The sequence below is a fragment of the Martes martes genome, assembly GCF_963455335.1.
Source record: "Martes martes genome assembly, chromosome: 13".
NCBI lineage: Eukaryota > Metazoa > Chordata > Mammalia > Carnivora > Mustelidae > Martes > Martes martes.
In genome coordinates this window covers 24,282,896-24,307,591 of record NC_137901.1, presented here as the reverse complement: position 1 = coordinate 24,307,591, position 24,696 = coordinate 24,282,896, and the positions used below count along the sequence as shown (strand labels likewise).

Below are 24,696 nucleotides of genomic sequence, written 5' to 3'. Positions count from 1 at the left end.
CCCCTGAGCCAAAATGAGTCCCCCCCCCAGCACCGCAGACCCACGACGCCCCTCGCCACCCCTTGCCACAGCACCAGCAGGCTCGCACACTCCCACACCACTAAGCAGAGGGACAAGCAGACCCCCAAGCGTGTTGGTGCAGCCGATCGTTACACTGAAGGATGAGGGCTTTACAAAACAAAAGCTTTCTCAACTTTTCCTCTGCCCTCCTCCACAGCCAGCCGGCTGCCAAGTCACAGGCTGGAGAGAATTCCTTGAGTGAAGGGAGCAGAATGAGAACTGATAGCTTAAGGACGGGTAAATCCATTAGGAATAAGGAGCCAGACGGCAGCAGGAACCATACAAAGCAGCAGATGCAGAATCACGGTAAATGTATGGTTTCCATCTGCAGAGTCCCGCGCGCAGGGCTGAGCCCACAGCCTGAAAAGACGTCCTCACGGGCAAGCATTACCCTTGACCGGCTGCACCCGGTCCAACAGCTGCATGTTCTGGAACGAGCACAGAGCTGAGCCAACAGGACATCCTTCCCCACATTGACACTGCAGTGCTCTGAGCAGACTTGCCCGCACCTTAGCCTCAGGAATAGTAAGTAACACACATTTGGTGTTCTACTCTTAGAGCCCTTGCTGCCCGGGGAAAGAAGCCCATCAGTGTGGAAAGCGAGGACAGACAGCAAGAGCAGAGAACAAACTGTGACCGGAGAAGAGCCGCTTGGAATATTGCAACTGGTAATATCACCCTTTTAGAGCTGGAGAGAAAACTAGGAATTCCATCTCCTGAAAACCCTTCTCTAGAGAGATAAGCAGCATACCCAGCTGATAACCATTCCACCCAGCATACCCAGCTGCCTCCAATCTCAACCCTCATTTACCCAAAGTGCCCATCATACCACCTGGCCTTCCGGTCCCCGGTAAGCACGTCACCCGCAGGTCTTGTCTTCTCTTCACACCCATGTGTAAGTCAGATACTCCTTGCTCTTCCCTCAGGGCACCCCACCAACCCCCCTGTTCTTTGCTCTCTCATCTAAATGCCCTCCCCCTACCCGGAAAGCGGATAACCAAGCCACAAGCTTGCCAGATTGCTTATTAAGTCTCAAGCAGAAAGGGAATCCTTCAGAACACGATGTTGCCACCTTCTATAATGGCCCTAAATTGCCTTTGCTTGTGGGACTCATTTTCTGATGAGGCTGCTGTAGAGGATCTAAATGAGAGTTGAAGCGTTCAATGAAAATTAACGCAGACAACTGTACCATTTCCTCCTTAACACCATTTCCCCAGGCCAGGTTTTTTTTTTTTCTTCTACAGATATTTAAAATCCATCTACCCAAAGCAAACACAATTACAAAATAATAGAATGTCAGAGCAGGAAAGAACCTCCCAGTAAGGTCAGTGTGTCTCCAAATGCGGTCTGTAGAGCAACAGCTACAAAGCACTTTAGTGGGCTTTACCTAACAACAGGGGCCAAGGGACGCCACCAGGTCAGACACAGCTGAGCTGGTGTGTGAACAGACCCTGAGAGCCCCAAGAGACATATTTTATGCAGCACTTCCTGAACTTAATTGACCAAAGAACCCCTAGCTTCTTAAGAAATTGCCTAGGGCTAAGGTTCCCAGGAAAATTCCTTGGGAATCATCACTCTAACCCAGTCCCTCTTATTTTTCAGGTGAAGAGGATGTGAGCCGGGGAGACAGCTCTGACTGTGGCCCAGAGCTCCTGATCCGGCTGGGGAAGGGAGTCAGCTCGGGCTGGGTGGGGAGGACGAGGCCCTCCACCTTTTCACACAGCGGGCGGGGCTGCCACAGCTCCTTGTCCCGAAGGACAGCATTTCTCTTGGTGGCAGCCTGCACTTGCCCGCCTCCCCCTGCCACGCCCCCCTCCCAAGAAAGCCACCTGCAGTGCTGTTAAATGCCTGGGTACGGCCTGGCAGGCAACAGGTTCGGAGGTGGTAAGAGTCCAACTTCTCGGTCTGACCTACTTCCAAGGCGTTCTTAATTGCTCGGCATAGCATTGCCACTGGATTCCCTGACCTGTAGATGGCTTCCCAGCAGCCGACAGGATGGCTCGAGGCCTGCCCCCTGGAGCCCTGCCTCCCGGAGCCCTGACCCCCGCCCGGCACCTCCCAGGGGAACGCAGTGGAGACAGAAGCCGCTGTCCTGGCACTGTTTGATGCTCACCTCAGGACGGGTTCCCAGCCACTGCAGTGGCATGGGGCTTGTCCCTCTGTTACCCACTTCTGACTGTTGATGAAAGGTGCTAACTGCGACTGATTGAACATCACGCAATTACATTTAGGCTTAATTAAATGATGCTAAATCCATTAAAAATGGCCAGCATCATAGGTAGATTAGGTTTTGTGGGCCCATATTGCCAAACTCAAGAAACAAATTGCCTCTGGTGCCCAAGTAATTGCACTCTGTTGCCTCTCCAAGATAACTCTGGCAGTCGCGAACACAGCTTCATGCTTTAATTAAAAATCAAAACTACCGACCGAGCAGAAGGCATACTGCGTCTGGACAGACGGCCTTTCCAGCAGGAGGCCCATCCTCTGCACCAGAGGAATAAACCAAAATCCATCCCAGAGAGACTTTCACCAGCAACCGCTTCGTGAAGACTTCCCGTGCACACCGTGTGCCCAGCACTGGGCTTGGCACCTGCTGGGGGACCCTGGCCGGGGAGGGTGGCCCAGCTCCAGGCTGGCAGTGGTTCGGGGCAAACGGCACTGGCTGGGGCCCGACATGACCATTAACAGTCATTAAGGTCTTTTCTGGGCCTTAGTTTTCCCCACCCTGTGAAGTAACACAGGTGTTACTGTCCACAAGGTCTACTCTGCCTCCAACAAACTGTTGGGAATAAGAGTCAAGTCCGACGGGAGCCCCGGGCTAAGGTAGGTCATATCAGCCCCCACTCCACAGATGAGAAAGCCGACTTAGAGAGATTAGCTATCAGGAAGCAGCAGAACCAGGATTTAACCCTTGCTGTCCTGACTCACAACGAGTTCTCTGCACAGCTTCTAATCTGAGAACAACGTGAGGCCAGCCTAGGCCAAGTTCCTGTGCTCAAAGCCCTGACTTCCTGGGGCATCTGGGTGGATGGAGCCCTGCATCGAGCTCTCTACTTGCAAGGAGTCTGCCTTTCCCTTTCCGCCTGACCCTCCCTCCCACCCATGCTCACTTGTGCGCTCTCAGATATATAAAGTCTTTAAAAAACAAACAAAAAAACCCCCTGACTTCCTGTTATTGAGAGAGAGGGCCTGCTGCCCCATTTGGTAACAAAACCTCTACCTGTCAGCTTCCGCCCTCTTCTCCCTAAAGCACTACCCGTGCCCTCTGTCCAGTCTTCTCTAATTTGTCTCTTGATATTCACCTTCATACAGTCTTTACAGAAACACTGGTGGGTGCCAGTGTGTGTCAGGGTTGGAAGGTCACCCTTCCAGACCAGACATGGTCTCCCACGCCAGACACGGCCCTAGAGTTTAGTGGGGGAAACCAGCACTGAGCAAAAATCCACTCATCAGGCACCTACTGAGGGCTGGGCACCGACCGTCCCAGCTGCTGGGGTTACAATAATTCACCAACAGTAGCTGCCTTCGTAGATTGTGATGTTTCATGAGGGGAGAGACATGCAACAACCCCCCCGCCCCAACCAAGGGAAAATGTAAAATTACAACCAAGCACAGCACCATGGAGAACAGGCACAGGTGTTGTAAGAATCTACAATGGGGGGGGGGGGCCAGGGGAGCAGGGCGTTGGGTGAGTTGGAAACCCAGGGAATATGTGTCACCTTCCCTGTATCTCACTGACCCAAACCAGGAGTTTCTCAAAGCAAATGTCCTTAATCTCATCTGTCCCTGACACCAGGACATACATGGCTGCCTAAGGCAGCAAGAGGCATTTACTGGGGTACACATGGGGGTTAGGCACAGACACTTGATGTGCCCTCCTCACAAGGAGAAAGACTTGGGAGCAATACTTACCTGGCCCGAAGGCCTCAGAGTCGGGGGGGGGGGGTGTGTGGCATGTGTGGCCTGCATGGAGGCCCACTCCCCATCTTGCCAGGGTCTAGGATCTCCTCGCACAGCACAGGCTCTCTCATAATACCGTCACTGCCAACCTGCCTGCCCACCCACCCATGCAACACACACACACCTGGCATTGTCCGTGATCTCCTAACACTGCTCAGCTCCAGCATTCCCTCCTTTCGCACTGGGCCCAGGCACGTGAGCCTCAAAGCTATCCTGAGGTGGCAGGTCCCATGCTGAGAATGACGGCAGCCTTGATGGGCCCAAGAGACCCCCTGCCCCCAAGATCATTTCTTTTTCAGGAACAATATATGGGGCAAGGGTCCTCTCTCTAAAGGCAGGACTGGTTTCAACTTCTGATAAGCCCTAACTCCAGGCAAACAGCAGGAGGTTAATAAATATTTGTTCAACTGAAAAAGCACCAGTTGTGAGTGGCATCGACACAGGCTCACGTTCATATTCTACAGTACTGTCTTGTGTCTTTTCCCAGAGTCTGGGTTTCTAAATTCTAAGTCGTTGGGAACAAGAATCCTCCTTTGGACCTCCCCAGGACGCAGCCACTAAGGGGCACGAGAGAGGTGTCTAGTCAGCAACCTCAGGCTCACTTACTCAAGGTGGGAACACCAGGGTGGACCTAGACGGACACACACAGCAGAGAGCACACCCCAGCCGCTGACTACGGGACCACACATCTCCACCATCTCCCACATCTACCCATTTAGACATTCCGTACCTGGCACAGATCTGATGCTACACTGGGCACCGGGAAAGTAACAGTCACTGTGAGCATTAATGGAGTCATTCGCAATTTGCCATACTTTCATTAAGGTGTCTCAATGTTCTGCATCGTACTGCCAGAATCTTGCCAAGCAGGGTCGTCTTTCGTCTACCCAGTTACACTGCAAGCTCCGTGGAGACAGTCACCACATATGGTGTCCAGCACTCCATCTCCTTGCTGCACGGACCTCAGTGGGGAGCTCAGAAAGTACTCATGGATGGAGAACACTTTGTAGAATTCCATGGACCTCAGGGTCCTTGGAAAAGCAATCCATAAGAAAAAGAATTTATTCAATAGCCACTAAATTCCCTGCCCTTGATGATAGAAATTTGATGGCAGCTGATTTGAAAAGGACTTGTTCTTTTAAAATATTATCAGCAAGAGAACAGAAACCATTACTGTTAAGAATAAATAACCTACGAGTGTCCTCTGAGTGTAAAGACACATTTCAGTTGTATCAAACTCTAAGAGCAGAGTAAATTGTGTATGTTTTATCTTGGGTGCTGGTGTGCGACTTACTGATACGCTACAGGAATCGCCATCACGCTCAGCCTGAATCTCCACGTTTCCAAGATGCAGGATAGAAGCAATTATCTTAAAAATGCTTATCTGATGGGACTCTCTCACTCCTGGGGGAAAAAAAAAGGAATGAATGACACTCAGCATCCCTGGTAGGATAGAAAGGACATTTTACCCTTTTTTAAAGGACTTTTAAAAAGTTTGATTTTTCCTTTCTGGGCCAATGACTCCTAACATGATCCAGGCTGCTCACCACGTAATTACCAGTCATAGTAACAGCTCCGAGGGCAAAGGGGCTCCCTGGACTAAAAGGGAAATATCCTTGCTCTGATTGTCCTGATCAAACCAGATGGGTTATGCTACCATTTTAACTTCTCCAAGAGCAAAGGAGAAACAGCAATCATGCAGACTCATTTTAAACTTCATTTCAACCAAATACTTTATGGATGTTTTTATGAGTTTAATAAGAATGGTCATTTATCTGCAGTCATTTCTCTCGGAACATAATAACCAGCAAACATCTGTGTCCCACATCCAAAGTGCCAATGGGGGAGGAAGAGGAGGCCCCTCTGGGAGCACTGCTGGAGGAGCTGGACGGCCAGCTGGCTCTCGGCCACCGCTGAGCAGGGCCATGCTCCACGCCCCCGCACGGGTCCGGACACGTCGAACCTCAAACTGCCGGGAGCCAACACCTGATGCCGCACTGACTTGAGCATGAGAGTCATCGATGACACGGACCGTCTCTTAAAACTTATATTTAGCTTTAAGACATTATTATTTCTTTTTGAATTACAAAAGACCAGACCTACAAAAAAAGGCTGCAGAGTAACAGAACGCCAGTCAACCTACCACTCAGTTTAAGAAATAATACAGTGGTCTCCCACATTTCTCTCCAGATGCATATATTTTAAAGGCAATAATTTACACAGCCTAAAAAAAGTGACACATATAGTAACTGGGAGGTAAAGACAGACTATCCTGCGATGAAAAACTATCCACAAAGTGGACAACCCAGGCATGAACTAGACAGATTCACTCTGGACTTCACCAGTGACAAATGACTATTACACTGTGTAAGCGTCAGAGGGGCTGGGATTTACTTTTCAAATTTTCTATAAAAAGTTTCAAAATAGACAAAGAAATAGCAATATAATGAATCCCTGTTCTTGCCTTGGCATACAGGTGCTCAGAAACACGAATAATGGAACTGAACTGATGACGGTTACAAAGATGGCAAGTATTACCAAATGTCTACAGAGATGCACGAGTCACTGAAACGTCTGGCTTTGTTTAACCTAATTAAAAAAAAAAGAGAGAGAGAGCTGGAGGCCAAAAAATTTAGTGTAACTAAGATTGAAAAAAAAAACGAAGATAGGTTAAAGCCAGAGGTCGGTATCCCCAGACAAGATGGGGGCTTGGTGGTGGTTCACCCATGTGGGGAGTAAAGTCCTGGGCTTTCAATCTGAGCTCGTGCATCCTGCTCTCAACTAGGTCCTACTAGTCAGGAAGTGAGTTTTGGACCATCCCAAGAGGGACAGATCACTTCTCTCTCCTTCACTCACTCTTGGGAACGAATGCTTTGTCCATTGTCAAAGCCTTCACTGCACAGTCATGGTAGGAATTTAAGTAGTAGGTATTGAAGGACTATTGAATCCTAACAACAGTTAGGATCGCTGCACCATACTGACCAGAAAGCCCCTTCTTTATAAACTATCCTAATAAGCAGTACTCCACTATGACAAGCAGAAAACCAAAAATCAGAACCGAAGGAGGAAAGCAGGGGCTGCCAAGCTATGGCCCACAGCCCACGGCGTGCTTTTATAAATAAAGTTTTATTGGGAGAGTCATGCCCACTCATTCACGTTCTGTCTATGGCTACTTCCCACAGCAGCGGCAGAGCAGAGTAGCTGCTTCAAAACACTGCATGGCTCCAAGAGCCCCAAATATTTATCATCTTGTCCTTTAAGAAAATGTGTGCATAAAAAAGTAGATGTGTTTATTGAAAAGTAGGGAAGAAAGGCTTATTTCAATAGATTTTCCTGTGCCATTTGCTTTGCAAACGACAGCACCCGGCCTCCTTGGAGCCTTGGAGGGAGCCGCCTGCTCCTTGGACCCGCACCTGCCCACCGCTCACAGCAGCCGCCAGGGGCGGCCTCCTGCCTCGGGCCAACAGGGCAGACTGGTCCCCTGCTCAGCAAGTCCTCTCCAAACCTGCTCCCCAACTAAATAAAGTCATTCTAGGACATTGGAGAAGTCAAGGGTGTCAGTCATCGATCTATATCTCTCAGTCTCAAATCCGCCCCGCTGTGGGATACTGGAGCGAGACCTGGTGAACATTCCCCCTTTGCCCACCAACAGAACGGCCAGCTTGGCCAAAGACCTGCGCAGTGACCGAGCCACACAACAGCAGCAAAAGGACTTGTGTGTTCTTGGTTCTTGTCCTCCACGGTTCTGATTCATTGCGACAGCATAGCCAGGCCCCGGACGGGCCACTGCGGTGCCCTCAGGCCATGCTCTCTACATTAGCAGCTGCCACTGAGAGCTTCTGGTCCCAGCATGTGCTGCGGCGAATCCAGGCTGCCTTGCAGACCAGCCGTGGTCCACGCCCTCCAGCAGGATCCCTCACCGGCAGGCTTCCTGATCCTGCAACCACACGCTCCCGGAAGGGGCTGGAATGTCCGCCCGGCAACGGTGCCTCTACCAGCTGCTCTTCCTTGCCCTTTTGCACGTGATACTTCTGCATCCCTAAAGTCGTCTTAAACACCTTTTTTATAATCATCAACCACTGCTCTAGCTAACTGATGCTGTTCATCGGAATAACCAGCATGGCTTTTAGGTCATTATTTCGTGGGCACGACAGACAAAGTACGTCTACCCACCAGTTACCCCGAGAAGTGAAGAGCACTCAGATTTTAGCCCACGAAGCCCTGCTTCTACCACACAGAGATTAGGGCGTGTCTGGTTTGGCCAAGTTTTATTTGGACACTGGGTGAGACCGCCCGGATTCCCACCAAAGGACCTAAGAAATGCAGCTCTGGGGCGCCTGGGTGGCTCAGTGGGTTAAAGCCTCTGCCTTCCGCTCAGGTCATGATCCCAGGGTCCTGGGATCGAGGCCCGCATCGGGCTCTCTGCTCCGCAGGGAGCCTGCTTCCCTTCCTCCCTCTCTCCCTGCCTCTGCCTACTTGTAATCTCTGTCAAGTAAATAAATAAAATCTTAAAAAAAAAAAAAAGAAAGAAAGAAAGAAAGAAATGCAGCTCTGAAGTAGTCACACGACTCAGAAGCCAGATGTCTACCTCGGTCAGAGAAGGGGCTGGGGAAAGACACAAGGGCCATCCTGAGCCGCTTCGTGAGCTGCAGGCTGACTTCCCAAGCTCTGTTTTTTTCTGGCGGCAGGTCCCAGGAATTAACTCATTCAATTTCCCCGTGAAGAAAGGTTTGCCTTCCACTCTGCCACTCGGGCTCCTCTTCCTCAAAAATGGCAAGGGGGAAAAAAAAATGGCCGGGGAGAGGAGTTTTCTCTCACGAGTCACTGAAATATTTGGCTTTGAAATATTGCCCTTCATGCCCAGGAGGACACTTGGTGTTATTAGCCAAAAGGCCGAGGAGCAATACCAGAAGAACAGAGAGCTCCTGAGGAATCCCACTGCTAATGCTCTCTGTAGAAAAAGTGGTGACAGAACGGGCACTGTATGGGAGAGAACACTACCAGACCCTCGTGGCCTGCTTCCAGCTTGGATCCCAGGACTGTGGTACATGGGTTGGCTTGGTCCTAAAGACATGCTCTTTCTGCTAGAACACACCGTCTAAACCCAGACCATGGCACAAGAAGATGTGGTTCTCTTTCATTTTGTTCCACTGGCTTCGGTGGCCTGAGGAAGAGGAAAGGGCCACTTTGCAGTGCCTAAGAGGATGACTCTCAAACGCTTATTTTTAAGACAGATCCACAAAGGTACAAGTCTTAAACTCTGGAGTCTGAGGGTTGGGATAAACTAAGAGTCCAACGACATTCACCAAGGGCAACAGGGCTCCTTGTGCGCTTACGAAGTTTGGCAAAGTGGGACATTGTCGTGCTTTTCTACTCTCCGTGAAGTCAATCGTCTGGGCCTTTTCCCACTCAGAAGCTGCTTACCCAGGAGTGTGAAGGCTTGTCGCGTCTTCTCAAAGTCCTCAGCATCATCGATGCCCTCAATGCGTGTGTCTCCTCCCTGTGATGTGTAGAAGAAGTCCTCGGCACATGCTGCGGGAGACGAGGAGGAAAAGCATCAGGCATCGGAAAGAAGCTCCATCCTGGTTTACCCACAGATCACGACCCATGAGGATTTCTGCTCATCCCAGACCAAAATTTTATTCCCAGCTGAATGTGCAACCCTTATAAAATATCATCTTTACTGACAATGGCGAACGGAGAGACAACTGGGTAAGGACACACAGAGCATTACGCTACGCTACCAGAATGCATTGTTTTGTTTGTATAAAACCAGTACGCAAAAACACATGACCATAAAAAGTCACAGGCAGTTCAGTTTACAGGACTCACCACAGACTTGTTTTTTAAAAGGATCTTAGGGGCGCCTGGGTGGCTCAGTTGGTTAAGCGTTTCATTCTTGGTTTTAGCTCAGGTCATGATCTCAGGCTCCTAGGATCAAGCCCCGTGTTGGGCTCTGTACTCAGTGTGGGTCTGCCTCAGATTCTCCTTCCCTCTCCCCACTGCCCCCCCAGACCCCTGCACACACTCCATCTCTAAAAAGGAGATCCTTTTAAAGGATCCTTTTTAAAGATCCTTTAAAGATCCTTTAAAGATCCTTTAAAAAAGGATCTGATAGGGGTGCCTGGGTGGCTCAGTGGGTTAAAGCCTCTGCCTTCGGCTCAGGTCATAATCTCAGGGTCCTGGGATTGAGCCCCACATCGGGTTCTCTGCTCGGCAGGGAGCCTGCTTCATTCTCTCTCTCTTCCTGCCTCTCTGCCTATTTTGTGATCTCTGTCTGTCAAATAAATAAATAAAATCTTTAAAAAAAAAAAAAGGATCTGATATACAGTGAGAGCTACACGCACCCTAGAATCAGAGTCTTCCAGGACTGTCGATAAGCTGAGTGTGACAACCTCATTTGACAGAGAGGCAATGATGTGCCCAAGGTGACATGGTTTTTTGTTCATTTGTTCTACCGAGTTGGGGCACCCCCCTGAGCTCTTCAGGCACACAAAGAGATGAACCTTGAGACCCTCATGTGTTTGATCTCACCTCCGGCTCAGCTCCTCTCAGTCAGGCCTCAGAGAGCAGCCTGGGACACAGCTGGTGAGAAGTCTCAGGTCTGCCTTAGAATTCAGAGCCGACCCTCGCAGAGGGCAGTAACTCAACAAGACATGGGCAGTATCCACGCAGCAGGCTTGGAGGTTTGCATTTAGGGCAACAAGTGTACCTCATCGAGATTACCCCCAAAATCACATTTCCCACAAAACGCAGAACCTTTGTGTAAAACAACCCCGCCCAGTGTTTGGAATTTCTAAATTTTGGTGTTTGATTTTGACAAGATGCCAAAGCTGGACACTGGCTACTGTTCTGCTTCTGTAAAGATGGTGAAATTATCTCCCTTGCATGTGTGTGGTCAAACTCACATCAGCTCAACAGGCTTCGATGCGTTTTCACTGCAATGTCCAGTCTTTCTGCGACACCTTGAGCTGCCACTCTGACCCCTCACAAACGTCTTGGGTCTCTTTCCTTGCTCCATTCCGACTACCGCTGTCTACATCTGACCTTCAGCATGCCCCTGTAGTCTGGGGACTGTTGCCAAAGACTAACCCAGTCTCCGCTCCTGCCCCTTCAAATCCACTTTCACGCTGCTGGTAACTCTGATCACACTGCACGCCCATTTAAAGTCTTTTAGAGACCCCCCGCTCCTGCCCCAGTGCCCTCAAGACAGAGGTCAAACACCTAAAAGAACCTCCTGGGCTCTTTGTGAAGCAGCCACAGCCTCTGCGTGTCCCTCCAGACTCAGGGCTCGCCCATCCTCCCACACCTCTTGTCCCTGATCCACCCACTTCCTGACGGTCGTTCCTCAGCTCTACCCACCCACGGCCAATCTGGGTCCATGGTAGCCCACCTACCTCTCCTTTCTGGTCTCTTCCATTTCCCACCACACATCCTCTGCTCCAAGCCACACTCCTCCGCTGAGTACACATTGCCAGGCCCGCTAGGAAGTGGCCCAACTCAGACCCAAACCCTGCCCCACACAACCCAGGCTAGACCACCAGGCTACACTGTCCACGGGCACGGAGAGCAGGGTATCAGCCGTGGCTTACGAGGGAAAGCTTCCTGGAGGAGTAACCCAAACCCTGATGACTAGAGACACTTGCATGGGAGAGGAAGGACTTCTGCCCCAGGCTTGCAGACAGCCCCAGAAAAGGCAAATGGTTATTGAGGGAGTCACAGCAGGTCTCCGTGGAAGGTGGTAAATTCAGCTCTTTTCTATGGAATCCCTCTGTGAGCTCTGGCACAGAACAGAAGAGTTTCAAAGGCTTAAGAAAAGCATCATTCTTCCTTTCACTCACCTTTCAAAGTACTTCCTTTGATGATTTCTGCAGGGGTGTGTTAGGGTAACTGACTATATTTATTCCTATTTTTCAGATGGGCAAACTGAGGAACATAGGGCTGGAAGGGACTACCCGGGTTCCCCCAGACTTTGGCCGGCCTGGGAGCCCATTACCTGACCACCCTAACATGGAGATGATTGTTTACTAGATGGTTTTCCCAAAAACACAACCTAACTCATTATCGAAAGCTATCAGCTGACATATCAGAAAAATACGCAGGACACCAGACCTCTCTGCTGGAGGAAAGGAGGCATTTTCAGTGTCTACTGAGACCCTTCGTTGTCAAAAGCCAGGGCCCCCCTGGCTGATGTTCTGACTCAGACTGACCGCCCACCTCCCCTGCTGCTAGTTCCCAACCTCGGGCCCCACAGGGGAACTTCCTCGGGCTGGGGCTCATCCCTGCAGGGCCCACCCGGGTCAGTCACAGCTTCGCTCTACTAAATGACTGAATCCAATCGAGATGATCATCTCTCAGGCGTGCAATCAGCTCTGTCACCATCACACTCCAGATGCTCATAAAGAGGAGATAGTCCCCTGCCATCGGCTTAGCGGCTCTGGATCCGGGTCCTCCTTTCCAGCCCATGAAGCCGGCACTGACCGTCCCGTCCCAGAGCAACAGCTCTCCTCCAGTGTGGGTCTCCCTTTAGTTCGCATTTCCAAGGAGAAATATGCCACAAAACCCCCCAGTAACTGGCTCACCAGATAGACAGCGAACTGTGTACCGCCCAGAGGAGGCGTGAGGCCAGTGCTTAGAGCAGGGGACCCCAGCTGTGGGCTGGCAGTTCACCTGGGAGGCTCTGCTCCAACTGTGCAAAGCAAGAAGGCTGTTCAGAAGACTGTCAACATACCCATGGAAGAGAAAAATAAAGAATTTACTCCTTATTACCTGAAGGCTCTATGTAAGGAAATAAAAAGCCCATTACACTTCTTTTTACCACGATTTATTTACACTTCAACCCATGATTCATGGGAGTATTGTTTTTTAAAATCTCATCCTGAGGTCATTTTCATGCAACAGACCACCATCAACAGAGCAGAGGGAAGTACAGACAGAGTGTCCCTCCGCTCCCCCTCACTGGGCCAAAGGGTCTCACAGTGACTTCTGCTCAGTTGAGGAGCATGTTCTAGCTGAAGGGAAGGGGGAAGGAGGCAAGGCGGTCTATCCACGAGGAACCCCTGGCTAGTCTTTCATTTACTTCATGTTTCCAACCACCAACCGTTATCGTGGAACTGTCAGGCTTTGGAGCTCACAGCCGATGCACCCATGAGGCCAAACATGGCCTCACCCTGAGCCTGAGAGCTCATCAACGCAAAGGTCTGCATTCCTGGTCACTTGTGGCCATAAACCAACACCCGAGCCCAAGTCGCCAGCTCCGGGAGGGACGCGTCCAACAAGGCTTGTGCCCGTCCCTCCCAAGGAGTTTACAGCTTCACTGGGGGGAGGCAGACTTGCAAACACGGAATATGGTACAGCAGAAAAGCAGCGTAGCATGCCGTCCTGGGCTTCCTCCTCTGGTTCTCAATTTCCTTCCCCTGCGAACCTTCCACCCGCCTTGGTTCTGCTTCCCTCAGCACAGCCTTCCCACGCTGCACGGTAACGGGCCGTGAGCTCAGCGAGGGCAGGCCCCACAATGGGTACACTGAGCGCTCCATCCCCGGCGCCTCACACTACCTCTGTAGGCTTCAGTGAATGGACCAAGGACCCAGTGCTAACCCGCATGACCCTGGCACCAAATGCGGCAGGAATCCATAAGTAAAGCAGAGAGTTAGGAGGGCGGACCGAAGTTTGAACTACCTGGTATGTATCAGCCTTGAGGGGTATGGGCTGCGGCTGTCAGAGGTCGATCTGGTACTGGGCCCTGAAGACAGCTAGGATCTGGGTCATGGACAGCCTTAAGGGTCGGTTTCTCTCACAGACACATAAGGGCCAACTGACCCCTGTCTAGACACCCAGCTCTTCACACCATCGGCTACTACTGCAGTGCCCCCCTCCCCCCACCCCCCCCCGCCGGGTGCCACCGGCTGCCACAACGCCCCACCAGCTATGGGGAGGTCTGCACACCCTGGGGCCTAATGCTCAGCAGCCCCTTTCCCCCACCCCCTCGCCCCGGGCCAGCCACCTTCATCCTGCCCCAGCCTCTCACCCCCTCCTTTCCTTCAGCTCTACCCTCGAGTAGGACTTAAAACTCCCAGGCTACAATGACATGAGCTGCACTGGGTAAATCTCTAGATCCTCATGGTGGGACGGCCTTTTTATGCTCTCTGAAGTGTGATTGTTTTTCAAAATAGTGCATGGAAATTCTTATGTGCTCTGTAAAATACTATGCCACACCCCCTTCCCCCTCTCAAATGGTTTTCTGTGGCAGGCTGCCTGGGGACAATTGGCCCGAGTTTACGGATTGGGTACAGATGCTCAAGGAGGCCTGGACGGGGACATGCTCGCATGGGAAGCAGAGCTGGAACAAGAACCCAGGACAGAGGGCTCTGTGCAGAGCCCCCCACCCCGGGGCAGTACCCCGTGGCCACACAGCCCCTCCCCGAGGACAGGCACACCCACATTTGCATACTTAGTGCAAGTTCTTTGAATTCTGGAAGGCTGGCGGCAGCACAGAGCTGGTAGAAGATGTGGTAATTCCGCTCACCGTCCGCCTGCAGGAGGAAACAAGTCCAACAGTTTTAGGGCAGTGACCCCGGCGATCATCCCCTCACTCACTCTCATCCCAGCGTCCTGTGGGTGACAGGGGTCAAGACTTGTGCTCACGTCTTCCCTCACAGCTCTGCCACCTTCAACACCCACCCACAGATGTTCCATTCACGGTTATGTTCCCTCTTCGAGCTTGAGGATTTCTAGCTCTCTCCTACGTTCTTCTTGTTCTCTGCTCTTCCACAGCGGTGGGCTGCCAACTCCCACACACTCGTGTGGTTGTCCCTGCTCCCTGGCTCGGCCACGCAGGCTGTCACTCACCTGCGGTAGGCTCCCTGTCCCCTCTGGGAGGCTGGGAATTAAGTCAGAGCTCTGCCCTTGCCCATCATGTCAGGCTGGGGCAGTCACTGAAGGTCCTAGACGGAGGGAGGACTCACAGCGGACACTCGGGCTTCACCAGCCTTAAACTGGCAGAGTGGTGGGGGGGGGGGGTGCAGAGAGTGGCGGGGGACGGGGCTTTAGGAGGCCTGGGCAAAGGAAGAGGAAGGCTCGAGGGGTGCTCAGCGAAGACTCTGGCCAGAGCCACAGGCAGCCCTGACCTGCACCCAGCACAACGGGCTGTCTGCTTTGCTGCTGTGAGATGAGGATGTGGGGCTGTCAAACCAAATTTGGGAGGTGGGGAGAGATCCCGAACAGAAAAACGGAAAAACGGGGGCGCCTGGGTGGCTCAGTGGGTTAAAGCCTCTGCCTTCGGCTCGGGTCATGATCCCAGGGTCCTGGGATCGAGCCCCACATCGGCCTCTCTGCTCAGCAGGGAGCCTGCTTCCCTCTCTCTCTGCCTACCTCTCTGCCTACTTGTGATCTCTCTCTCTGTCAAATAAATAAATAAATAAATAAATAAATAAAATATTTAAAAAAAAAGAAAAACGGAAAAACAAATAAAGCTGGTTAAAAAATCCGTTAGACGTTTGTTAAGCACCAGCCTGCAGAGGGGCGTCTCTGAGAAGCAGCTGAAGCTGTTCAGGATGTCCCCTCCGCAGGCAGTCGAATGTCGGGGTGACATTCGGAGTGTGGGGCCACCTCAGACCAGGACGTGTGTCATCTCAAGTCGGGGACAGGACACCAAAAAGGGGCTGGGGAAGGACTGTTTTCGGGCTAAGTAGATGTCCAAGCAGTGAGCTTTCTTTTGTTTGTTTAAATAGGACCTACAAAGTAAGAAGGTTCCTGGGGAAGCTGAAGCCCACAACCTTCCCCTAAGACTCTCAAATCCACAAAGAACAGGACTATCTCGTCCCTGTGTCTCCAGTATCACGCACAGGGCTGGTACGTAACAGGCATTCATTACGTTTGGTGACTGAATCTAAAAACAATACCCACTTCAAAACAATACCGAGCAGATTTCCAGGCCTGATGTCCATGGCATTCACATGAATATTTTTCAACGTAAAAAGAGAAAAGCTAAATGTCAAGTGTATCCTAAAAAGGAGATGCTCTCTCTGGGCATAGGGAGTGGGTCAGGGAGCAAGTGAGCAATCACTCATGGGGGAAAATGTACAAAAAGGCCCAACTCATGCCATTCACCTGAAAGACCACTCTGGACTTCTCCAGCAGGTAGGTCCTCATGTTGGCCCCAATGATGTGGTACCTCTTATCAAAGCCGATCTGAATATACTTTCCAAACCGGCTGCTGTTGTCATTGCGAGTGGTTTTGGCATTTCCGATGGCCTGCAGAGAACACACAAGAGGTATGCAAAACCAGGAAAGCTTTCTTGGTTTCGAGGTTGTGTGTGTGCGCGCAGCTCTCTCCTCTTCCTTACAGAAACCCCCTCCACTGTAGGGATGACAATGAGCCGAGCTAAACACAAAACTTCATTCCATGCCTCCTTTACTCCTAAGGATGGCCAGTGAGAGTAAGGAGCTGACTGGTGGACTCTTTCCAGTGATCCCACCTGGAACGTGCGTGGTGATGGCTGCAGCGGGAGCAGTCACCTTGGGACCATGAAGAAAAGGTCTGAAGAATCACGTTCTGACACGCTTGAGCTACCAAACCAATGCCAGTCTTTGAGAGCTCTCAGCTTGAAGTGAGAAAGGCAGACTCTCCCGTGCTTTAATCAGATCTCCGTGACTAAGCAGTCAGATGTCATTCCTAACTGATAAATGGTATTTCAGAGAAAGAGACCAAGATCCAGACCAACCTCATCACTAGATCGTATCAGGAAGGCCTCACCCTCTGGATACCTTTTCTCACGCAGCTATAGGGGCACAGTTCAAAACACCTGATGAGAATTTAAAAAGTAAGGGACTAAATGGCCTGGCATGATTATTCACTTTCTATAAAGCATCGCATTGCTAATGGATCAGTAATGAATATATTACTATTATAATATATATTACTATATATCACTATATTACTATTTTAACTTTAATCCCTTTCACACGTTTACATTTTTAAGTGGTTGAAACACTTGAAAAAGTTGTCTATGAAATTTGAGGGACACAGAGGCTGAAAGAAGATCCAAATCCAGATTGTCCCTCTGCTCCTTCTCAGCTGGATCCAAGCCACAGAGCCACCAGTGCCTCCGGGTGTTCCAAAACTACACAAGCTCAGCTGGTATCTGTTATAACAAGGCAAACAGGGCAGCTGAAAGCAAATCCTTGCTTAAAGATCCCAGTAACACATCCTCACGAAAATGCCCCGTTCCCATTCTTAAGATGAGTCCGGTGAGGCCGTGAGTCGTGCAGCCGCTCACTCACAGAAACCCAAGCCTAACTCTACACTACGGAACGTGTCTGGTCTGGGGCGCCTGCACTCTACACACCCACCTCCCATCCAAGTTCCCCTGGTGTGATGGCCCAAACGTGTGCCAAAAATCCAACTTTAATTTAATCAAGCTTCTGAATTTTACAGCCCTTTTACAGGAAACACAGAGGACAAAGGAACACGTTAATCAGCATCACGAAGATACAATCGGCAAAGTCCGGTTTGTGGAACATTCTCAAAGACCATCTAGTTTCAACAAATATATTTCAATGTAAAAATTTCAAAATATTCAAACTCCATAATTCGTAAAATGGCAACAAGAGTCTTTGTCATACCTGACCCCACTCCTTGTGATGGCTTAGGGGAAAGCTTGCCCAGGGTCTAGAGATCACAGTCGAGAGGTCTAGCCTCCTTACCTCACTAGGCTGCTTTGAGCAGTGACAGATCTAGAAGTACTTTAAAAATATGTAATGGCACCCACAAAGAGAAGAGGTTATTACGACCCAACCCGTCAACTCTACCCTAGGACTCCCAGCTCCTGTGCGTGAAGGACGCACGTGCAGTTCTGCATCTTTTAAATGCTTGCTGGAATTTTTCTGATTTTACACGGACTCAGGAAACATTTTGATGAGTTATCATAGATGAGAAAAGAAAAACAGGTTTTAACCTTGAGTCCCACAGACCAAGGGAAAAAAGCAGACATAACCCAAGTGGTTACAACGTGGAAAATGAGCAAACGGTATAAACAGGAAATTCACGGCAGACACTCATGTGACCAACAAGTGTTGAGAAAAGATAACCTCACTGGACATCAGAGAACAGCAGACTCAAGTGGGGAGGGCCCGGGACTAGGAACTCAGACACGGCAAAATGAGGAGGATGTGAGGACAAGGGAACTCTCCCATGTTGCTGGCTCAAATGGGAACTGGAACCACTGTTCTGAGAAGTCACTGGACATATCTAGTAAAACTGAATACACATTCACCTCACGGTTCAGCAAGTCTACTTCTACATATTACCTGGAATGACACGTAAGTGCACATGAGAGTAAGCACAGGAATCTTTGGCACAGGTTGTATTTAGTAATAAAAAAAAAAAATTCATCCTAAATGCCCACCAGTAGGGGAACGGATAACGTGTAGTGGATTCACACCACAGGACATTATAAAGCCGATATAGGCAAACTAGAGCATGATTCGTGGATAAATTTAAAAGATGTTGAGGGAAAGAGTTGCAAAATGACAAAATACGCTACCATTCACATAGGACATAAGGGAACCACCTTCTCTGTTGTTCATGCACGTGCACATACATAGGAAGAGCAAATGGAGTAATTTCCGTATAATGAGGATCATACAACAAGGGATGTATCAATGTGTGGAGGCGCACAGCAGGGAGCAGTTAGCCACGGCCGGCACAACGTGAGTGGCTTGGAGGGGTGTAAGCTGACAAGGGTCTTAAAGGGGGAGTTGAGTTTTGCTAGTGGGGAGGAGGAGGGGTTCCAGTTACGGCCCTGGCCTGGGTCAAGGGTCAGGGCAGGTTCATGTGCGGAGTGGCGAGTGTGTTGCACGTGAGACAAGAGACGTGCTCCGTGAGTGAGTCTGGGCGCAGACTCTTGTATGAACAGGTGGACAGGTGCGGGCCTTGTTTCTTCAGCTCAAAAGGAAAAAGGTTAAATCCCCGAATTACATAGTAACCGGTCTTAGTTTAGATGATTTTTGCTCACTGTACCCTCACAGTCTCCTCCTTCTCCCGGGATGGGGGCAGTCTCTGGTTCCTGGACTTGTGTGGTGTAGACGCTGGGGACCCCAAGAAACCACGTAACCCCTCCGATCCAGACTTGGTTCTGCCTCTGCTCTAACAGTCTCTCGGTGACCAGCGTCCTTCAGTCAGTGCAGACTCACAAACAAACCACTCCCAGATGCCAGCAAGCTCACACGGAGCGGGGTCAGAGAGCCTGGCGCTGAGAATGAATCATCCCAACCCACCCTCAAGTCGCCTTTAATTCAAGCCACTGTCACTTAGTGCACCTCGCTGGGGATTCCATTGCCTTGGACCGTCCCCAGCAGTCTCCCCGGGAGGCGGCTGCAGAAATAAGGAGATGGTGTGGGAGCATGGCAGACTGCTTGGTCGGGACGGGGGCCGAGCCATCAGGAACTGGCTGGCCCCCGGGGAAGACGTGCCTGGTGTTGCCTCCAACCTTCTGAGGAGCCACAGAGCTGACTGGGCTTCCTGACACACGGGCCCACCTAAACCTCAAAGTTGTGAAGAGGCAGGCTTTAGTGCTGCAGAAACTGCTCTTTCTTGGCCCAGCAACACTTTCTGACCCGCCGAGAGTTCTTCTTGGCTACGATGCTTCCTTGCCATGTTTCTGTCCAAGACTTCTCTCAAAGAAAACACTTAAAAACTCAAGGGACAATCTCCATGATGACCAGATTCTGTCATCTGACAGAAGGAGCCCTAGGGAATTACCCACAGAGTTTCCAAAGTAGCACCTTGCACAAGGTAGAAATTTAATGTTGTGAGCCCAAACCACTGCACCGTTCCTTTACGTGACATCAGGCTCGAGGAGGCTGCTCCGTGCACATACTCCTCCTCTAGACCTTAGCAACTGAACCACATCTTGCATGTTTTGGGGTGTGCGTGTTGCTCCCCCACCTCTCCCATGCCAAAGTATCCCGAATCCCCAGCAGTGCACCAGCCCATTCAGGACGTAAGAGCTACTGAACATGTTAGGTTGTTTTAGACAGACCTCTATCATTTGAAAACCACCCCCAAAGCAGGGAGTCGTAGGCTTGCATGCCATTGTCCAGTGGCCTTGTTCACACCAGCCAACAGGTGGAAACCCGAGCAGTTCATGGACAGAGGGATGGATTAACAAAACGCGGTCTTATCCACACAACAAAGTATCATCCAACCATAATAAGGAAGGGGACACTCCTACATACTGTAACACAGATGAACTTTGAAAACATTTAGTAAGCCAGGCACAAAAGAACAAATATTGTATGGTTCCACTTATTTGAGGTGCCTAGAACAGGTAAATTCATGGAGACAGAGAGTAGAATAGAGGTTAAAAGGGCCTGGTGGGGAAGAACAAGGTTATTCTTTAATGGGTACAGTTTGGGATGATTAAAGAGTTCTAGAAACGGATGGTGGTGATGGTTGCCCAACACTACGCATGTACTTAAGACCCTTCAATTGTTCGTTTAAAATAGTGAAAGGGTAAATTTTATGTATGTTTAACCACAATAAATCAATTAAAAAATCCTCTTGTGTCTCATACATGTTTAATAATAGGGTGATCTACCTTCATTAAATTCTCATCTCGACTTAAATTACTTTGTCCAGGCACTGAAGATGTAACAGATGTAATTTCTTCCCTTCTCTGTTTTGCCCAGAAAAATTACCTTCTCTATTTCTTAAAAGAGGCAGCACTCTGGGTCTTTGAAACCTTATCACCTTAAAAATGGCCTGGGTTTTGAAACTCAGGGGCAAAGGAGAAGCTAAGAGCCTGGTTTGACTCCCATTTGAGATGAAACATGATGCTGATCGTAGAGCACAATCTTAACTGCTTCCGTTTAGGTGCATGGATGGTCTCAGGCAGGCCAGGCCATGGTCCACCATCACATTCTGAATTGAGGTCATGGCCAGGCCCCAACCTTGGGCTTAGAATAAATGCTATGAACAAATGGGCTACTAACTAGTTGCAGGTCTGACAATATTAATATGTTTGCTGCCAATAAGGCGGTTCATAAAAAACCTCAATGATATGGAGAAAAGGCTTATGACTATAATATTCAGTGAGAAGGCTGTAAAGAAACAGACCCAGATGTGGAGCAATTATCAGTAGAAAGGCAAATTGGGGGTACCCTACCCAGACCTTCTAAATCAGCAACTCTCGGGGGCTGGGGCCCAGCAGTCTGGTTTAACAAGACCTCCAGGTGACTTTGATGCACTTGAGTTTAAGAACCATTATAAGACAATAAAAGTCTTCTTGCTCCTATCTTTTTGGTAAAAATGCCTCCAACTGTACTAACTGTTCTCCAATCCATGTAAGAATTCCAAGTTTCCATGAACTTGCTTTTGTTGAATTGTTAATGATTATGTTATGTCCTGTTAGTGAACAGAGAATCAAAGTTCTCCAGATAATCCAACTATGTAGGCGGATTATACCCACAAAAAACAATGAATTCCTAGGCATTGAGACTCAGTCTTAAGTCACGCACTTGGTAAAGGAAGGGGGTCGGGGGAGAGGGGGATCTAGGAAGGTCCTGGCAGGTTCTCGTTTCCCTCAGCTCCAAAACAACCTGAAAGACTAACCACCTTGGCGACTTGGGTCTTAAATGACCTGGCTCAAGGCACTGCAGAGAATCTGACACTATCTTGGCAGCTTTTGGCCTCAACTCAATCTCTTCTTCCTAAAACAAGGAGCAGCCCTGGGCTAGCTGTAACCCAGACAATAACCAAGAGCCTCTACTTCAGAGGCAGGAAATCAAAGCTGGCCCAGGGACTGTACCCATTTAGATTTACTTTACCAGAATTAAATTTTTATGGAGGAAAGAGAGATAAAAAGAGAAATGAAGTTCCAACCCTGACACCCAGGGAGTTACAGCAAGACTGAAGTTTTAAGAAATGTCTCTGGCGCTGTACCTGTACTGACTGCTCTGGGGCTGGGGCGTCGAGGACAGACAGAAGGCCCCGGGCGCTCGCGCCATCCAGGTAACCGCTTCCTGAGGATCAGCAGGTTCCGTGCTGTCACAGAGCTCTCAGCTCTACCTTTCCCCCACCCAGCCTCCCATGCCCATGCACACTGCCCTCCTGATCCTGCAGGACTTCAAAGTCCCGGATGGTTGGGGGGAAGCAGGGACCTGCTGACACACGATGGCTGGCGGCAGGGGCAGGGGAGGGAACAGCTACGGGGGTGGAGGCAGGATGGAAGGGCGCTCACTAGAGCATCCGCAGAGTCTGGGGACAAGGATGGCATGAAGAGGACACTCCGCTCGGTACTGGGGACCTGAAGGAGGCTACCAGGAGAGATTACTTCCCAAATCTGTGCTCTTAGGGGCACCCTTGGCATTCTTTCCTTACCGGGAGACAAGGGGCTCTGCAAGAAAGGCAGGAATGTGGACCACGTGACAAAGAAGCTCCAGCCAGAAAGGCCAAGTATGTTTGGAAGGCTTTACCTCCATGATGGGACTGGACGCCAGGACCTTCTCTTCGATGTTGGTGTCACTGGCTGAGCCACCCACCGTGGCAAAATAGCGCATGGCGTACTTGGCTGACACGGTCTTGCCGGCTCCAGACTCCCCGCTGACTATGATGGACTGGTTCTTCTCATCTCTGGAAGGGAAAAAGCTCTGGTCAGTGGCTGGCTGTGGAAGGGCTCTGTTGCCTTCCACGGACTCTGTGGACAAGGGCCTGAGCTTGATCAAGATCATCTCATCTTCTCCGAAGGAAAAATACGAGGGACAGCTTTAAGACAGTCTGCCCTCCCTCCCCTGCTTGTGTAAGATCCATGAGCAGGAGAAAGGAGAGTTCGGAGAAGGGCTTACAAAAGGCACACGTCCTTCCTAGGGGCTCTCGGCAAGGGGAATGGGGCCAGCCGGTCACAATCACACTCCCTCCGGGGAGGCAGCACCCCCTCACCCATTCCTCTATGTGCACGTACACACACACATACACACACATCCTGAGAATTCACACATGTGCCTTTGCAGGTACATAGTCTCACCTCTGATTCTGCGGCATGCCCATCTGGGGCCACCGTGTGAGTTACAACTTTTCAAAAACAAGGATCTTTTCCTCTCGTGTTTCAGCCCAGCGTGCCAGCAGATAGTTTCAAATTTCTTGCTCATATGTATGTCTCATAAAAGGCATGCTATTAACCACCAGAGTGATCTTGCCTCAAGTTTATCAGAATTAGATAAAACAGCTATCAATTGCAGTGAGAAGGATTTCAGTAAGACTAAATGAAAGGCAGAAAAAAGATCCTCTATAGCAGATAAAAATGCATCTATATTTATCCCTTTAAAATAGATAGCAGAAGGACAGGCAGCTAATGCAGAGAGCAGTCTATCAGATCTCTAAGGAACATGCGTGTTCAAGCATGGGGCGAGAACAAATGTGGGGGGGCCACAGGTTTGGTTAATGAATCACTTGTAAGGGCTATAGTTAGCCACCTACATCCAGCTCACAGATCCACTGCTGGGAAGGCAGGCACTCTGCTCTCTGTCTCCAGTCCCTCTAACAGTGCATGGCATAGAATATACTAACCAGCACCCCCTCCCAGATAAGAAAGCCTCGGAGCATGGAGGTGTGTTTAATGACACAGCCCTCCTGGCCCCGGCGCACTACTACTTACACCAGCTCCTGGGGCTTCCTGGGCAGAGCAGACCGTAGCAGAATGAACAGAGAAGCCACCGCTGGCCGCCTGCCCCACCGTGCTAATGACCAACACAGGTAGACTGTGGCTTATCAGCACAGGGGAAGGAATATTGGCCCTGCTTCTGATCTGAGCCGACAGCCAAGACTTAGGAAAGCAGCATGATGACACTGATGTCAACTAGGAGAGGACTAGAAAGATAGGAGAGATCCGGGCTGGGGGTGGGAGCACCGGGCAGACTCGTGTGGTAGCTGGGCCAAAGAACCCCTAACCGAGAGCCACTGTTCAAGGTCAGCAAAGGGTGATGTGGACTTAGCTCACACAAACCACTGTCACCAGCTGGGGAGGGATCAGAATCAACACAGTGGGCTAGTGCACACTGTTGAAGATGGGGAAAACACAATGGATCTTCCCAATTGGCTCCACAACCGGTTACCTAAGAACAAAGGCAAATCCTGCCTAGTATTTGGAAGAGTAAGAAGTGGCTTTCTGAGGTCCCTTGTAGTTCCAGAAGCCTGTGGACAATGCTTGTATTTCCCAAGTTCACTCTTTTTCATTGTATACATCCCCCAGACCATGGAGATCGTGACAGGTGTCACCTCTCAATACTTCATAATCAACTCCCTAGAAAACTGCTCAGAAGCACAGCCCTCCTGAATGACTCAGAGTGTAACCGGCTGGACCTCCAGCCCTGGACTGCAGACTTCCGAAACAGACCCGTGCCGGACGCTAGCTTGAGAACGTGCCCATAACCACAATAAAGAGAAGTGAGCTGCAGGACCCACACCCCCAGGTCTGAAGTTTGGCCTCAGGCCCCTACATTCGACCTAAAATCAATCAATAATGAGCACAGCCTGTGTCTGTGCCTTACTCCTCAGCAGAGGGTCACATGGAAAGCAGAAGTAGAGACTGTCCAAAGAATTCAAGCAGGCTCTTTGGCAGTACCATACAGATGCTAGGGGAGTATGGACGGGAGCGGCGGGGGTGGGGGGGCAGGAGTGAG

At 50.2% G+C, this 24,696-nt stretch overlaps 1 protein-coding gene across 1 annotated transcript in view; it reads right to left on the bottom strand.

The window, feature by feature from the left end:
• The window catches only part of MYO5B (myosin VB), a gene marked incomplete at its 5' end in the record, with an annotated part of 248,587 nt that overhangs the window by 124,935 nt on the left and 98,956 nt on the right, over window positions 1–24,696 (bottom strand). The window contains 5 exons of the mRNA XM_080821604.1: window positions 5,315–5,424; window positions 9,445–9,552; window positions 14,471–14,552; window positions 16,129–16,272; window positions 22,495–22,651. Coding sequence (XP_080677730.1) covers window positions 5,315–5,424; window positions 9,445–9,552; window positions 14,471–14,552; window positions 16,129–16,272; window positions 22,495–22,651 — 601 coding nt within the window. The remainder of the gene's footprint in view (window positions 1–5,314; window positions 5,425–9,444; window positions 9,553–14,470; window positions 14,553–16,128; window positions 16,273–22,494; window positions 22,652–24,696) is intronic.